Consider the following 16,855-nt stretch of genomic DNA (forward strand, 5'->3'; position numbering starts at 1 on the left):
TTTCAACATTCACTTTTATAAGATTTTGAGTTCCAAATTGTTTTTCCTCCTTCTCTCCCAAAGACAGCAAGGAATCTGATATAGTATATACATGTACAATCATATTAAACACATTTCCACATTAGTAATGCTGTGAAAGAAGAATCAGAACAAAAGGGAAAAACCACGAGAAAGAAAAAAACAAAATAAAAAGTGAAAATAGCATGCTCCGATCTGGATTCAGACTTCATAGCTCGTCCTCTGGATGTGGATAGTATTTTCCATCACGAGTCTTTTGGAATTGTCTTTGTATATAATTTGTCATTGTATTGCTGAAAAGAACCAAGTCCATCAAAGCTGATCATCGCACAATGTTGCTGTTACTGTGTACAATGTTCTCCTGGTTCTGCTCACTTCACTCAGTATCAATTCACGTAAGTCTTTGCAGGTTTTTTTGAAATCTGCCTGCTCATCATTTTTTATAGAACAATAGTATTCTATTACATTAATATACCGTAACTTGTTCAGCCATTCCCCAATTGATGGGCATCCCCTCAATCTCCAATTCTTTGCCACTACAGAAAGAACTGCCATAAATGTTTTTTGTACATGTGGGTCCTTTCCCCTTTTTTATGATCTCTTTGGTATATAGACCCAGTAGTGGTATTGATGGATGAAAGAGTATGCAGTTTTATAGCCCTTTGGAGTTCCAAATTGCTCTCCATATCAGCCATGATCTGGAGTAGGTCTACTTACCCAATAGCAATCTATGTACTCAGCATGGAAAAGGAGTGAAACAAGGTGATAGTTCTGAGGAATATGACCACTGTGAGATGAGAAGAGAGCCATCCCTGGGAGCTGAGCTTGGAAATGAACAGGTCCATAAAGCCTGGCAGAGTGGTATGCTCATTAAAGACACTATATCAGGAGGAGTTGTATGAGGATATCATGAAAAGGGAAAGGATATTGGTTCCCTATAGTGCCTTTGAGTTACCTTGGCCATATGAGATTGCTATGTGTGTTTCTTTCTACTAGTATTCACCATATATGTACTCACTCTTTCTACTCATTCTGTGTGTAGTTGCGCGAGAATGCTTCAATAGTTTTATTGAAAGTGGTGGTGGTCATTTGTTGTTATTGTTCTTGTAAAGCTATGTTAATAAATGTCTCTGCTTTGAGATAATTCTTTCTACTGGCTGACTATTAAAGGTAAGTGCACTAGTGGGGGCTTATAGTGTTAGGAATACAAACTCACCTTAAACTTTGGGGTAGTCACTCAACACAACCTTCTCCATCCCTTGGGACACAAACTGCAATTATAAATGGAGAGATAGCCCAAATGGAGCACTACACACATATATAGACATATATGAAATACATTCAAAACAAATATAAGATAACCTGCAGTAGGGGTGGGAAGGTACTAGAAGGCCTCAAGAAAGGCCTTATGCAGAAGGTGGCACTTGAACTGAGTTTGAAGGAAACTAGAGATTTATGAAGGTAAAGAAGGAAAATATCACCAAGCACAGAGGACATCCAATGTCAAGGCCAATTGTGTAATAGATACAATCAGGGCAATTTCTACTTTTCTGCCTTTCTCTTGAATAGCAGTTCACTTGATCTTGCTCCAAATTTATTCTTGCTTTTTCTAATAAGGACACTATGTCCTTCTATCTCTGATAACACATTTGGAATATAAAGTGCTTCCTTCATGATAAGTGCTATGACATAGTGGAAAGGTCAATGGATTTGGAGTCAGAGGACCTGTGTTTAAAACCTGGCTCGCCCCTTACTAGTTATATCATCCTGGGAAGGTCCCTTTGTTTTTCTGGGGTTCGGTTTCTTCATCTGTAAAACCAGGGGGTTGGGTTAGAGGATTGCTAAGATTCCTCCCAATTCAAAATCTTGTGGAAAATATCAGGTCTGGCAAACACAAGATGACACATATGCCAGAAACAGAGAAATTCTTTTTAAAATTAAAAAACTTATTTAGTATTTTATTTTTCCTCAGTTACATGTAAAAACAATTTTTAACATTCATTTTTTAAAACTTTGAGTTTCAAATTTGCTGCCTTCATCCTTCCCCCTCTTCCCCCACATTGAGAAGGCAAGTGATTCAATATAGGTTATACATGTGTAGGCATGCAAAACATTTCCATAATAGTCATGTTGTGAAAGGAAACAGGCTAAAACAACAACAACAACAAGAAAAATAAAGAAAGTAGAAAAAAGTATGCTTCAATCTGTATTCTAACACCCTCAGTTCTTTCTCTGGGGATGGATAGCATTTTTCATTCTAAGTCCTTCAGAGTTGCCTTGGATCATTGTATTGCTGAGAATAGTTTAGTCATTTCATAGCTGATCATCTTACAATATTGCTATTACTTTGTAAACAGTACATTTCATTTTACATCAGCTCATGTAAGTCTTTCCAGGTGTTTCTAAGAGCATCCTCCTCATCATTTCCATCATAATCACACACCACACTTTGTTCAGCCATTTCCCAATTAATGGGCACCTCCTCAATTTCTTATTCTATGCCCCCAGAAAAGCGCTGCTATAGATATTTTTGTACATATAGGTCCATTTCCTTTTTGTTTTTTATCTCTTTTGGATACAGACCTTGCAGTGGTATTGCTAGGTCAAAGGGTTTGTATGGTTTTATAGCTCTTTGGGCATAGTTCCAAATTGCTCTACAGAATGACTGAAGCAGGGAAATTCTTAAAGAAACATTTTATAATAACACCACCACCAACAAAATCTAGTAACAAAGAGAGAAGAAAGATGAAGATAACAATGGAACCCACAAGATATGCGTGAATGATGTGTAACAGGTTGGCTTTGTGTGAGTTCTGGGTTACAAAATGGTTTTCATTTCTTTGGAATTGTATTGCTTCTAACAATGGTTTGTCTCCTCAGTTTAACCTGGTGTGTGCAGATTCCTGGAAGGTGGACCTATTCCAATCCTGTGTAAATGTGGGATTCTTTCTTGGCTCTCTGGGAATTGGCTATATAGCAGACAGGTATGTAAATGCTTCAATTTCCTAATTCAGTTAAAGAAATATTTGCTTCTTAGAACCATCCTAGTTGCTATGAAGAAATGCACAAGAAATTGGATATAGTTCCTGAATTCAAGAATTTGTGGCTACTATGTTTTAAACAGAAATAGCGGAGTTGATGGAGTAGTGGAAAAAAATAATGGATTTGAAGTCAGTGGATTTGAAAATGGATTTGAAGTCACTATATTATAAAAATATAATGTGTTATATTTTTATAATATAGTGCCTTATAGTTAACAAAGTGCTTTTATTCTAGGCTAGGACTAACTCAGACCAGGTTGGTGATTCAGGCCTGGGACTACAATGAAATGAAATATTCATGGACCATAAGATACAATTAAAAACAATTTTATTTAGGATAAGATTTTTAAAAACCCCAAATATTATTTCATTTGATCTTCACAACAATTCTCAGAAGTAGGTGCCATCATTATTCCCATTTTACAGATGAAAAACCTGAGGTAGACACGTTAAATGACTTGCCCAGGGTCATACCACTAGTGAAAAAAAATATTGGAGGCCACATTTGAATTCAAATACTCCTGACTCTAGGTCCACTGCTCCATCCACTGTGCCAGCTAGTTGCATGCTTAGGATAAGATTAAAAAAGAATACATATCAGACTATATCTAGCTAGTCAGGATGACTCCTCTTCCTGAGTTCAAATCTGGCCTTAGACACTTACTAGCTGTGTGACCCTGGGTAAGTCACTTAACCCTATTTGCCTCAGTTTCCTCATCTGTAAAATAAGCTAGAAGAGGAAATGGCGAGCCATTCCAGTATCTTTGCCAAGAAAATCCCAAATGGGGTCATGAAGAGTCAGACATGACTGAAAAGCGTCTGACCGATAAACAAACTTCTGAGTCCAGGACTTTTTCTATAGTACTACTTTGGTTTGGATACCCACCCCTACACAGGAATAGGTTACAACCTCATCCTAGGGGACTCTTAAGGGATGGTCCTACTCAGCATGGGGAGATGTTCCTCTGAGTCTGTCACATTTCTGGGATACCAGTGCAAGCTTTGGTCTGTCCTTTTTTTATCCCTTATGCCAGAAAAGTGTAAACTCTTTCAAGGACTGGCTTGGTTTAGTCTTCGTGTCTCCAGATGCCTCGGACATAGTAATTGTTTAATAATGTTTCTTTGAGTTGAATTAAATTGCCACATGACTAATCCACCCTCGTTTCTGATAATACATTTCCTGCTGACATCCCTTATGATGAGGCACAACGACACTGTCAAAGATAGGGAGTCAGTCTCGGCATCAGAAAGAACTGGGTTTGATCCCGTCTAATACTAGCTGAGCATTTGTGGACCAAGGTGAATCTTTCTGTCCCCCCAGCATCTCCCAGAGATTCTGGGGGTACAGCCAAGTAGCTGAACTGCGTCAGCAAACTATGCTGATGAAATCTATCAATCAGTAAGCATTTATTAAGCACCACTAGGTCTTGTGGTTACAAAATACCTGGGGATACAAAAAGAGGCAAAGTGCCCCTAGCTTGCAATCTAATGAGGCGGGCAACACACACGTAAATATCATGGAAATGGACAAGAAAAAAAATCCCCCAGTCCACTCCTTGTGCCCCAGTCATCTGGGTTCATGGCAGTCATAGAAAGCTAACTGAAATGCATTCCTGGTTTCTTTGGGATGGGACATGTATATATGTACACATGTATGAGTACACACATGTATCCATACACACATGTATATATCACTATATGTACATATATTTATATATCATATACCACTATATCACAAATATATATCATGTATATCTCATTGATTTTAGTGGTTTCATGGGTAGTAGAGAGTGGCAGAGCTAGGATTCCAAGTTCAGCACTCTTTTCATGGTAACAATATAGTTTTGATTAGGTACCTTTTCAATGGGTCAAATACCACTGAAAGCAGAGCAAACCAACAATTTTCTCAATAAGTCTAATGCACTTTTTCTAGATAAAACCACTAAATCCTATAGAGCTCTGTTCTGTAAGCTCTGTTCACACACTCCGTTATGGTCAGTCATGTTGCCCTTGCTTCAGTTTTTAAAAATATTTTGTCTTGGTCTTGATTTCATTACTGTGTTTGTTTCTCTGCAGGTTTGGTCGCAAAGTGTGTCTCTTAATCACAGTCTTCATCAATTCTCTCTCTGGAGTCCTCATGGCCATCTCACCCAACTATACATCTATGCTCATTTTTCGTTTGCTGCAAGGACTGGTCAGCAAGGGAAGCTGGGCCTCTGGATACATCTTGAGTAATTATTCATGGTTCCATCAACTCAAATCAGGACAGTAGTTAGGGGATATGATAAATTTGGGACCAGGTCAGAGAGGTTATTGTTGTTGATATCGATGAGGGATGTAGAAAGAGCCCCTGTTTAGCGCAGTCTGAGGGGTGGACATGGAGGATGGTGAATACTGGAAAAGACCGAAGTTTGAATCCAACTTCAGACACTTACTATCTGTGTGGCCTTGGGTAAGTCACTTAACCTCTGTATATTTTTATAGTATTTGAGGATGGAGACATAGGAGGAGATAAAGAGAAGGAATATTGTTAAAGAGAGCAAAACTCCTAAAAAAACCTTCAACCAACAACTAAAAACCAAGGATTGGATAAATATCTGAGGAATGCTATATATTAATACTTTTCAAGTTTACTTTAAAGATTGAGAGGGAAACCCCCAAATTGTAAGACTTTATAGGATCATAGATTTGGAGCTGGAAAGGATTTAGGTCCAGTGCCTTCGTTTTATCCGTGAGGAAACTGAGGCCCAGGGAGGTTAAGTGACATGCCCAAAGTCACACAGGTAGTAAGTGATTAGGAGATAGATTTGAATTCAGGTCCTCTGACTTAAAATCCAGTGCCCTGTCCACTGTGCTATTTGTTGTTATTCAGTCATTTTTAGTTGAGTCTGGCTCTTTGTGATCCCATTTGGGGCTTTCTTGGCAAAGATACTGGAATAGTTTGCCATTTCCTGTTCCAGCTCACTCTACAGATGAGAAAACTGAGGCAAACAGGGTTAAGTGACTTGCCCAGGGTCACACAGGTAATAAGTGTCGGAGGCTGGATTTGAACTTAGGTCTTCCTGACCCGAGGTCCAGTGCTCTATCCATTGTACCACCTAGCTGTCCTACCACCATAGCCAGCATAGTAGTGACTCTCAAACTCAGCAAGGCTTTGGGAAAGGGAAACAACTGAAGTAGATTCACTTTTTCCAGCTTCAATCCAAGGCTGGATGACACTAGCAGGCATGAATCATTTTCTGGGTGGTAAAGGATGGGAGATAATCCATACTTTGTGTAATTTTCTAGGGAAGGAGATACAGGGGTTTGCCACTTCCTGGAAATTCAATTTAGCATCCTGACATTTGGGGAAATTTCAGGCCTCCTAGGAAGAGGTGATCTAACTATGATCCTACTCTGAGGAAATAAATAAATAAATATTCCAGAACCCCAAGGCTTCTGAAAGCAGAGGGTCTATATTTTCCTATTGATTATAATCTGCATTGATGACCATTCACATCTCTATTTTGCAGGCAGCTAGGTGGCACAGTGGACAGAGTGCTGTGCCTAGAGTCAGGAAAACCTGAGTTCAAATTCTGCTTCAGATATTTACTGGCTGTGTGACCCCAGGCAAGTCACTTAACCTTGTTTGCCTCAGTTTCCTTATGTGTAAAATGAGCTGGAGAAGCAAATGGCAAATTATTCCCATTATCTTTGCCAAGAAAATGCCAAATGGGGTCATGAAGAGTTGGACATGACTGAAAATGACCGAACAACAAAATGTCTCTATTCTAGTCACAGAATTTGTTGGCGCAGCGTACAGAAGAACCGTGGGTATTCTCTTCCAGACGAATTTTGCAATTGGTCTCTTGATACTCTCAGGAATTGCTTATACTATTCCCCATTGGCGATGGCTACAGCTGACTGTTACTTTACCAACCTTCCTCTTTTTGCTCTATTACTGGTAAGTACCGCCTTCCTCCTTTTCATTTTCAATGGCAATAGAGCAACTCACACAGGATGAACAGGAGCAGATGGGTTAGGAGCTGCATTGTCCTTTTCCCCAAACCTATGCTCCCATTGTACTTCTCTATTTCTTTCAAGGGAAGAACTCTCCTTCTAAGTCACCTCCGTTCATGACTCTGGAGCCATTTTAACTCCTCGCTCTCACTCCATGTATCTAATCAGGAGCCAATCATACATGGGCCAAATACCGTTAAGAGACCAGCACCAAGTCTTCTTGTTTCTACCTCCACAATATTTCTTACCTTTATCTCCTTTTCTTTACTCATGAAGACACAACCCTAATTTAGGCCCTCAGCATCTCTCACCAGGATCAGTTCAATGGCTTCCAGAATGGTCCGATTTCCTCAAGTCTACCTTCTGCAAGCCGTCATTGACATAGCTGACAAGGTGATTCTCCTAAAGTACTGTTCTGACCATGTCCCTCCCTAGTGGAATAAACTCCGAGGACTGCCTCCTCAACATAGGCTAATACAAACTCTTGTTGTTGTTGTTCAGTTGTGTCCGACTCTTCATGACCCCATTTGGGGTTTTCTTGGCAAAGATAACTGGAGTGGTTTGCCATTTCCTTCTCCAACTCATTTTACAGATGAGGAAACTGAGGCAAATAGGCTTAAGTGACTTACTCAGGTTCACACATCTTGTAAGTGTTAGGTGTTTCTGACTTCAGGTCTAGTACTCTGAGCCACCCAGCAGATTCTCCCTAAATAAAAGACTAAAGGAAAGAGGTTAAGAAAGGATATTTTTTTTTTCCTGCCAAGAAGCCTAAGACTGAGCCAAAGCTGGTAAATGATTATAATAGACTAATATCTGCAGTTTATTTGAACAATTCAGGGCTTACAGGGTCAGGGGGAGAGGTCGGGAATGTACTGAAGTGATATAACTTTGTTCTGGGCCTAATCCATGTGAGCTCTCTCTCTCTCTCTCTCTCTCTCTCTCTCTGTCTCTCACTACCTCTCTCTCTTTTTCTCTCTCTGTCTCTCACTATCTCTCTCTTTCTCTCTGTCTCTCACTATCTCTCTCTCTGTCTCCCTCTCTTTTTCTCTCTCTTTGTCTCTGTCTGTCTCTGTCTCTCACTGTGTCTCTCTATCTCTCTGTTTTTTCCCCTCTACCTCATCCCACTCTAGATACTTTATAAAAGCCCTTTCTTTGACTCATTGATGGGCTCAAATTCTTTCTTATTATCCCTTCTTTTGCTTCACTGCCTCGGAGACCATTGTCCTGCTACACTCTGCCCACCATCTGGCACACCTGGAGTATTGTGTTCAGTTCTGGGCCCCACATTTTAGGAAGGGAACTGATCAACTGACTGGAGGAAGGCAACCAGGAGGGAGAAAGAGCCTTGGCTTCCCAGCACATGAGGACCTGTTGAAGGAAATGGTAGTTTTGCCCGGAAAAGAGAAGACTTAGGGGAGATAGAATAGAATCCTTTATTTTAAGAGCTATCACCCGGCAGAGGCACTATATCTGTTTCATTGGGCCTCAGAGGCAGAACAGGGCACAGTGAGTGGAATTCACAGTTAACGTTTAGGCTTGTTGCCAGGTAGAGACTTCCTAATACCACTTGCAGGTGATGGAGGAGGAATTACTGTTCCAGGGTGGGTTAGACTACATGACCTCTGAAGTCTCTTGCAATTCTGAAGTTCCATAATTGTTGTGAAACTCATGGAAAGAATAATGTATATGTCCTCCACTCATGCCTCTTCACTCGCTTCTCAGATCTGGTTTGTCAGAGCATCATAGATTGAGAGCTAGAAGGGCCCTTAGAGTTGTACCCTTCCTTTTACAGATGAGGGTGGTACAGGCCAGAGAGGGATAAAACTGGGGACACAGTAAGTGTCTGAAGTGAGATCTGAACCCAGGTCTTCCTAATTCCATGTCCAGAGCCCTTTGTGTTATACCAAACTGCCTCTTGACCAAGAGATACCTTGGTCTCCTCTTTATTCTTAATTGAATTTAATTCACCATACGTTGTAAAAGCACTTAACTATGTTCTAGGGATAGTGTTCTAAGCGTTATTCTAGGTGTTCCAGTCACCGCTCCAGAGACTCAAAGACAAAAATGAATGAATGTCTACCCCCGAGGAGCTAATATTCTAGCATCTGCCTGACAGGGTTGTTGTGAGGATCCAAGGAGATAATATTTGCAAAAAGCACTTAGCACAGTGTCCAGCACACAGTAGACATTATAGAAATATTTATTCCCTTCCTCCTTCCCTCCTATGGGATATATCTAGTTTGAGGGGGTCTCCTTTGCCTCCATCCCATTCTAGGTTATGTCCTATTTTATTTGGGTTCGAGTCATACTTTACCCCTATGCCCATTAGACTATCAGATCATTCAGTTAACAGAAGATGTTATCTTTCATCTTTACATTCCCACAGAGTAAGCCCCTAGTAAATGCTCATTCAGTGGAGTTGTCTTAAGGTTTCGTGTGTGCTCCCTCTATATAATAGCAATGTAGATTATTATACTGTGTGCCTCTGGCATTCTGGCTTTGTGGCCCTCTCAATGCCTGAGGTAGTTCTCTAAGACAGTAGGTCTTAACCTGGGGGGCAAGGACCCACCATGGATAGATTTCAGGGGGTTTGTGAAGCTGGATGATTTAAAAAATTACATCTTTATTTTCGCTGACATCTAAATGAACTTTAGCGTTTACTTCAATTATTCAAAAACATTATTCTGAGAAGAGATCCAAAGACTGCCATAGGAGTCCATGACAAAAAAAGGTGAAGAATTCTCTGATTTAAGACTATAAGTTGCAGAGCAGCTATCAATTTTCATTGGTAGAGAGAATTTCTTCAATGGTAATCCCCCATAACAATGAAATCACAGGCCTATTTTCTTTCCTCCCTCCAAAAAAAAAACCCTATTATTACTTTTAATAAATCATTGATTATAACTACAGGTGTGTGCCTGAATCTCCTCGGTGGCTGTTATCACAGAAGAAAAATGCCAAAGCAATAAAGATAATGGACCACATTGCTCAAAAGAATGGGAAACAGTTGCCTGCTAATCTCAAGGTAATTGTTGTTCAGTCATGTTTAATTCTTTAAGAACCCATGGACCCTATTGTTCATGGGGGTTTCTTGGCAAAGATACTGGAGTGGTTTGCCATTTCCTGCTCCAGTGGATTAGGGCAAACAAAGATTAAGTGACTTGCCCAGGATCACCCAGCTAGCAAGTACATGAGGCTGGATTTGAACTCTACTCTTCCTAACTCCAGGCCCAGTCCTCTATCCACTGAGCTACCTATCTGCCTCCAATCTCAAGGTAATAGAGAGAGGGAAAAAGGAGATGATGGGGCTAGGAGTATGAAGTGATAATCTACTTATAGCCTGTATGTGTTGTAGATTTGTTTCACATTTGAGTTCTTGCCTTGAAATTTCCAAAGGCAATGAGCATATTTCCAATTGAGTACAAACCATGTGTTGCGCTGGCCTCCCAGCGTGGATCATTTGGAGCATTTACCTGGTGGAGTAAAGGTCCTTGGGCCAATCAGAAAAAGGTTTGAAACTTGTTCCAGTCCTAAGCCATCTACCATGTGATCTTGTGATTTCTGGAAGGAGTCTTCTTTCCTGAGCTGATGATACATCTCTTTCCTAGACCCTCTCTCTTGAAGATGATGATGATGATACAGAAAAGCTACGACCTTCCTTCGGAGACCTATTCCTAACCCCTCAGATAAGGAAACATACTTTCATTCTGATGTACATCTGGTAAGGCGAAGTTCTGAAATTTTTCAACCCAAAGTGTTCATGGTTGGAATGACCCTTTGGGAGCAGGATATGGGGAGGAGAATGCTCCAGACTAAAGAAGAGAAAGTTAAGTGGTGATTTGATAAGTTGTATGGATGAATTATTCTAACAAAGATTACAGTAATGAGCTCTTCTTCATAGTCTGTAAGGAGTGAACAAGAGGAAATAGGGGCAGCTAGGTGGCACAGTGGATAGAGCACCAGCCCTGAAGTCAGGAGGACCAGAGTTCAAATCCAGCCTCAGACCAAACACTAGCTGTGTGACCCTGGGCAGGTCACTTAACCCCAATTGCCTAAAAAAAAAAAGAAGAGGAAATACAATCACATTTCAGTGGGCAAAATATGTGGGTTATATGTGTAACCTGTGTGGAAAGCACTCAGGGTCAACATAGAGCTAATCTGCCCTCCACTCTCCCTCGGGACTTAGTCTACAGAATTCATAGTACCAGTGTGAATTTGATCTTCCATATCATGACTCTCTCCTTTGCTTCTGCTCCTTGGCACTGGCTCTGGTTTGTTCCAGAAATTCTTCTGCTCAGCCCTCTTTCACCTGGGGTTGGCTGCTCAATGCACGTTGTTCCCTGGAAGGGCTTTGGGATGTGATGGCTTCCCTTTAGGGAACTGAGTCCAAATCAATGGGTTTTCCCACTCGTTACTGTATTCCTCTGCCTCTAGATCCCTAGCCCTTCTGTCTATGTGTATTGCTACCCTCTAAGTCAAATTGAGTGGCATTTATTAAGCACCTACTATGTGCCAGGTACTGTGCTAAATACTAGTTTTTAACATTCACTTACACAAGATACTAAATACTAGGAATGCAAAAAAAGTACCCTTCCCCCGCCAAAAAATAAAAACACCAGTCCCTACTCTCAAGGAACTCACAGTCTGAGTGGGCAGCAACCTGCACACGGCGATGCACAAATAATGAATACAGTCAATCAATCAATACAGATTTATTAAGTGACTACTATATGTCAGGCACTGTGCTAAGCCCTGGGGATGCAAAGAAAGGCAAAAGACAGTCCTAGTTTATAAGGAACTCACAGTCTAAAGTGGGAGACAAAATGCCAACAACTGTATACAAACAAGTTATATACAGGATTAACTTGAGATAATCCCCAAAGGAAAGCATTAGAATTAAGGGGGATCAGGAAAGAGTAGAAGAGGGGATTTTAGTTAGTTGAAGGAAACCAGAGAAGTCAGGGGGCAGAGATAAGGAGGGAGAGTGCGTGGGAGACAACCAGTGAAAATGTCCTGAGTGTCTTGTTAATGGAACAGCCAAGAGGCCAGTGTCACTGGATCTCAAGAGTAGGTGGAGGGGAGTGAGATGTAAGAAGGCTGCAAAGGTAGGATTGGGCCAGGTTATCAACAGCTTTAAAAGCCAACTTGTCAAGGTTCAAGTTCCTAAACTAGACATGGTCAGTATGGTATTCAAACATGCCAGGCATTGTGTTAAGCCAAGAAGATAGGAATGAAAGGCCCTGCCTTTAAGGAACTTGATGATCTTGCAATTTTTTGTGTTGATAGTTTAGAGTTTCTTAAAATCTACCTTTTAAAATGTGTTGATCCCACTTTTTTCACGGATGGAATAGTTGTCCAGTAATGCACAGAGTAATGGAGGGGCAAATGGTTGATGTAAGCTGGCTGCAATATATAACCAACGAGGAAAAGCGAAGAAGAAATGGAGTAAAAAATGTTATCAGTGAAGTGAAAAGAGAAGAGCTGATCCTGCGATAAAAGTAAAGGATGATAGGCCAACAGCCTGAATGCTTTACTGGAACCACAAGTTGCTAGAAGAATGAATGAATGAAACAGCATTTATTAAGTATGTAAACATGTACCAAATACTATGCTAAGCACAGGGGAGACAAAAACAAAGCTAAGAGAGTCCCTGCCCTCAAGGTGCTTATATTCTAAGAGGGAGAAACAGGGCATAGAGAAGAAAGGTGGCCAGTAAAGAATATTTTGATTCAGAAAGTTATGGGGATGAGAGTAGAGATTTTCAGAAGCAATGACAAAGCTGATTTGATTATGGTTCCAGAAATGAAAGTGGGGGTGAGGGAAGAAGGTAGCATATAGTAGTATAGCTAGAGAGAACTAGGCTTTAATATAGTGGGTGTCTTAGGCAGGCACCAATCAGGAGAACAAGGCTCTGTGGCAGGAGTCCCAAGGATGAAGTCTTTTGGGGTTTGATTTCTTGTCCAAGCAGTATGGTGGCTGGTGAGAAGGTTGGGGACTAAAGCCATAAAGAGACTCCCAGTAGATTGTGTGGACTGTGTGTGGTAATTTATGGGAGAACATGAACAAGAGTTGTAAAGAATGGGCAGGTGTGGGTAGGTTTTCATTTCATTTGTATCACTGAAGGGACCATCCACATTGATGAGATCACAAAACCACATGTGTATTTAAGATTGTATGAGAGGCACGCACACACACAGTGCTATAGGAGGCCTGAGGAAGAAAGAGATGGCCAGGGGTCATCATATAAGGAGTCACAGAGAAGAAAGCATTTAAGACAAGCTTTTAAGGAGGGGTAGGATTTGAACAAACAAAAAGAGGGGTTGGAAGATCATTCTAGAAATAGGGAAAGGATTCAAGAAAAGACAGAGGTAGGAAAGTAATGATAATGACAATGAATAATAATAGCATTCATATAGGACTTTAAGGTTTGCCATACATTTTATATATTTTAGCTCATCCGATCCTAACAACACCCTGGAAGGAAGTACCTTTGTTACCCCCATTTTACAGATGAGGAAACAGAGGCTGAAAGATGCTAAATGATTTGTACATGATCATCACAGCTAGTTAGTGTCTGATGCAGGCCTTGAACTCAGGTCTTCCCAACACCAGACTCAGTGCTCTATCCACTGTGCCATCTAGCTGCCTCAAGTATAGGAAATAGGATCATAGACACAGAACTGACTAGGTGAGATCATCTAGTCAGACCCCTCTCATTTTACAGATAAGAAAACTGAGGCAGAAGGCTGTTAAGTGATTTTTCCCAAGGTCACACAGGTAATAAATGACAGGGGAATTTGACAGGGGTCCTCTGACTCCAGGGTCTAGTGCTGAGGAAAGCAAATGGTCTAGTTGGCTTTTAGCATAGAGTATTTTATTATTATTATTATTATTATTATTATTATTATTATTATTATTATTATTATTATTTTGGATAGGCAATGGGGTAAGTGACTTGCCCAGGGTCACACAGCTAGTAAGTGTTATATGTCTGAGGCCAGATTTGAACTCGGGTCCTCCTGAATCCAGGGCTGGTGCTCTACTCACTGCACCACCTAGCTGCCCCCAAGCATAGAGTATTTTAAAAGGAAAAATAGGGGTTTTATTAATTTTTATAAAATAAAGGCCCTGGAAAAGAAAGATTATATTACATTGAAAAGGGATTTGCATAGTGGACTAGAAAGTCTGAACTTTATTTAGCAGGCAATAGGGAGCCATTGATTGATTTTGAGCCAGAGAGTAACACGACCAGACCTATGGATAAGTAAAATTATTTTGTCAGTGATATAAAGAATAGACTAGAGATGAGAATACTGGTTAGAAAAGTCAGGTATTAGATTGGTGTGGTAAGTGGGGAGGGGTATAATGGTGGCCTATATTAGGGTGGTCGCCACGAGGAAGGGGATGGATTTTATGAAGGTAGAATCTGCCTGGTTTTACTCAGCAGGGTAAGGAGAGAGTCTAACAAGCATTGGGCTGCCATATGAGTGGTCCACTGGGCAAGGAAATCGTATAAGGCAAATTGTGGTTTTGCTGACACTTGCTAATCTCCTTCATAATATGTTCTCCAATTTGTCATGTCCCTTCGTTTTAGACTGCTGCTTTGAACTCTACTTTTCCCTTCTCAGCCGCACTTTGGTTTACTCTGGCATGGCATATGGTTTACTTTGTTTTGATTGCAAGGCTTCAGACCTTGACCCTTTATTTCCCTCCAGATCCGTTGGGTCCTGATCATTTAATCAATAACCTATTCCACTAGCTCCGTCCCCAATCTAGGGGGCACAGATTTTGATCCTCTAATTTTTTTTTCTCACTTGTGGCTCAGCCAATGATCAAGTTGTTTGCTTCCCCAGAAGCCCCATACTAGGAGCTTGTGAGGATGACTTTGACCTTGAAGTACATAAATCACGTTCTTTCCTACCCTTGCTAATTATGGGTGAACATGAGGAAATACATTGTCCTGAGGATCCCGGGCTCAAAGAAGTGACTAGACTATCTCTGATACCAAGTAGACTGACAAAGGTATGGGCCCCAAGAAAGAACATGGGAGCCAATGCACCATGTGCATGTCTTAAAGGTCTTCCACCAATACTATTCTACCAAACCATGGTCTTTAGTTCTGGGGAGGGATAGTGTCTGGGTCAATGGCATCATCAACAAGGTGAAGCCATGTAAGGGCATGATGAGGATGCTAATCCATTGCAATGTTCACAAAATGGAGTGAGCAGGAAAAATGGCTAGCATCTACTGTGTGCCATGCAAGAGAGCCCAAGGCCTCAAATATCATGGCTAATACTTCAACCTCCTTCTTCCCTTCCCCCTCCCCCACCACTAGAATTGTTTTTCCCTTGGGTCCTAGTGACTGTTCTTATCATTGGTATGTGTTGGGCTATTCTCCGTTTAGGAAATATTGAGCAGAATTAATAGATCTGGTGAGTGATGTGGAATGTGAGAAATGCTGTAGGACCTAGAAAATAGGATAATAAGAATGAATAAAAAGCATTTACTATATGCCATGTTTACTATATGCCAGGCATTGTGCTGAGCCCTGGATATAAAAATAGAAAAGCAGAATAGTTTCTGCCCTTAGTCAGCTTATTCTAATAGGGAGAGAAAATGCATATAAGGGAGAGGTGGTTAGGGAAGGGAATTTTGAAATGGAAACTCACAGGGATGTTGGGTGGAAAAATGGTACAGTCAATTTATGTGCCCTTTCCCAGAAGGAATAGTGGTGTTAATTTTTTTTTTTACACAACTGGAGTTAAGTGACTTGCCTAGGGTCACACAGCTAGTGTCAAGTGTTTGGTCTGAGGCTGGTTTTGAACTCAGGTCCTCCTGACTTCAGGGCTGGTGCTCTATCCACTGTGCCACCTAGCTGCCCTGAGTGGTGTTAATTTGATTATAGGACAAGGTGTGTGTGTGTCTGTGTGGGTGTAGGGGGGGTTGGGGCAGGGGTGGGGGTGGGAAGAAAGTGATACCTGCATTGGCAAGTGGGCAAGTGGAGGCTGTTGAAAGACTATGACTAGGTCTGTGGTTGGCTAGCTATAGTGAAATACCATTAATTAAAGAGTGGCCCCCCATTGTAGTGGATGCAGTACTGGATTTGGACTCAAGGTTCAAAGGAGACAGGTTCAAATCCTGCTTCATACTCTTACTAACTGTGTGACCCTGACGAGTCATTTAACCTCTTTTGGTCTCAGTTTGCTCATCTATAAAATAAGGGAATTAGTCTAAGATCCTTTCTTTTTTTTTTTTCTTTTTTTTTTTTTTAGGCAATTGGGGTTAAGTGGCTTGCTCAGGGTCATACAGCTAGTAAGTATCAAGTGTTTGGTCTGAGGCCAGATTTCAACTCAGGTCCTCCTGACTTCAGGGCTGGTGCTCTGTCCACTGTGCCACCTAGCTGCCCCTAACATCCTTTTTAGCCCCAAATCTATGAACCTATGATTCATTTAGGCCAGCTTGACCCCAGGGCTGGAGTTCAGAAAGGGCAGCAACAGCAGTAGATAATCACTGGGCTGAGAGATCATGGCTGACTTTGGGGCCAGCTAGATACAGTAAAATCTCACCATTCAAGACAGCCCTCAGGGCAGGAGTTCCAAAACTGCTCCATGGGCCAAAGGTTGGAAAATTGTTAGGGTGAAAGAGAAGAGTAAGAAGTAATGCCATGATTTCCAGCATGGGTGATATCATTAATGGTGGTACCACTCAGCGAAAATGATAAAACCAGAAAGTGGAGCAGGTTTTGGTTTTTGTTTTTTGAAGAAAATATGGGTGGGAGGTAGGGAGAAGAATAAGTT

General features: G+C 41.1%; 1 protein-coding gene across 1 annotated transcript in view; it reads left to right on the forward strand.

Moving 5' to 3' along the window:
* The window catches only part of LOC114031417 (solute carrier family 22 member 1-like), a 55,553-nt gene that overhangs the window by 15,072 nt on the left and 23,626 nt on the right, over nt 1–16,855 (forward strand). Inside the window, exons 2-6 of the mRNA XM_027846485.1 lie at nt 2,899–3,002; nt 5,136–5,290; nt 6,834–7,002; nt 9,969–10,083; nt 10,667–10,779. Of these exons, the coding sequence (XP_027702286.1) occupies nt 2,899–3,002; nt 5,136–5,290; nt 6,834–7,002; nt 9,969–10,083; nt 10,667–10,779 (656 nt within the window). The remainder of the gene's footprint in view (nt 1–2,898; nt 3,003–5,135; nt 5,291–6,833; nt 7,003–9,968; nt 10,084–10,666; nt 10,780–16,855) is intronic.

The sequence above is a fragment of the Vombatus ursinus genome, unplaced genomic scaffold, assembly GCF_900497805.2.
Source record: "Vombatus ursinus unplaced genomic scaffold, bare-nosed wombat genome assembly UNPS02015175.1, whole genome shotgun sequence".
NCBI lineage: Eukaryota > Metazoa > Chordata > Mammalia > Diprotodontia > Vombatidae > Vombatus > Vombatus ursinus.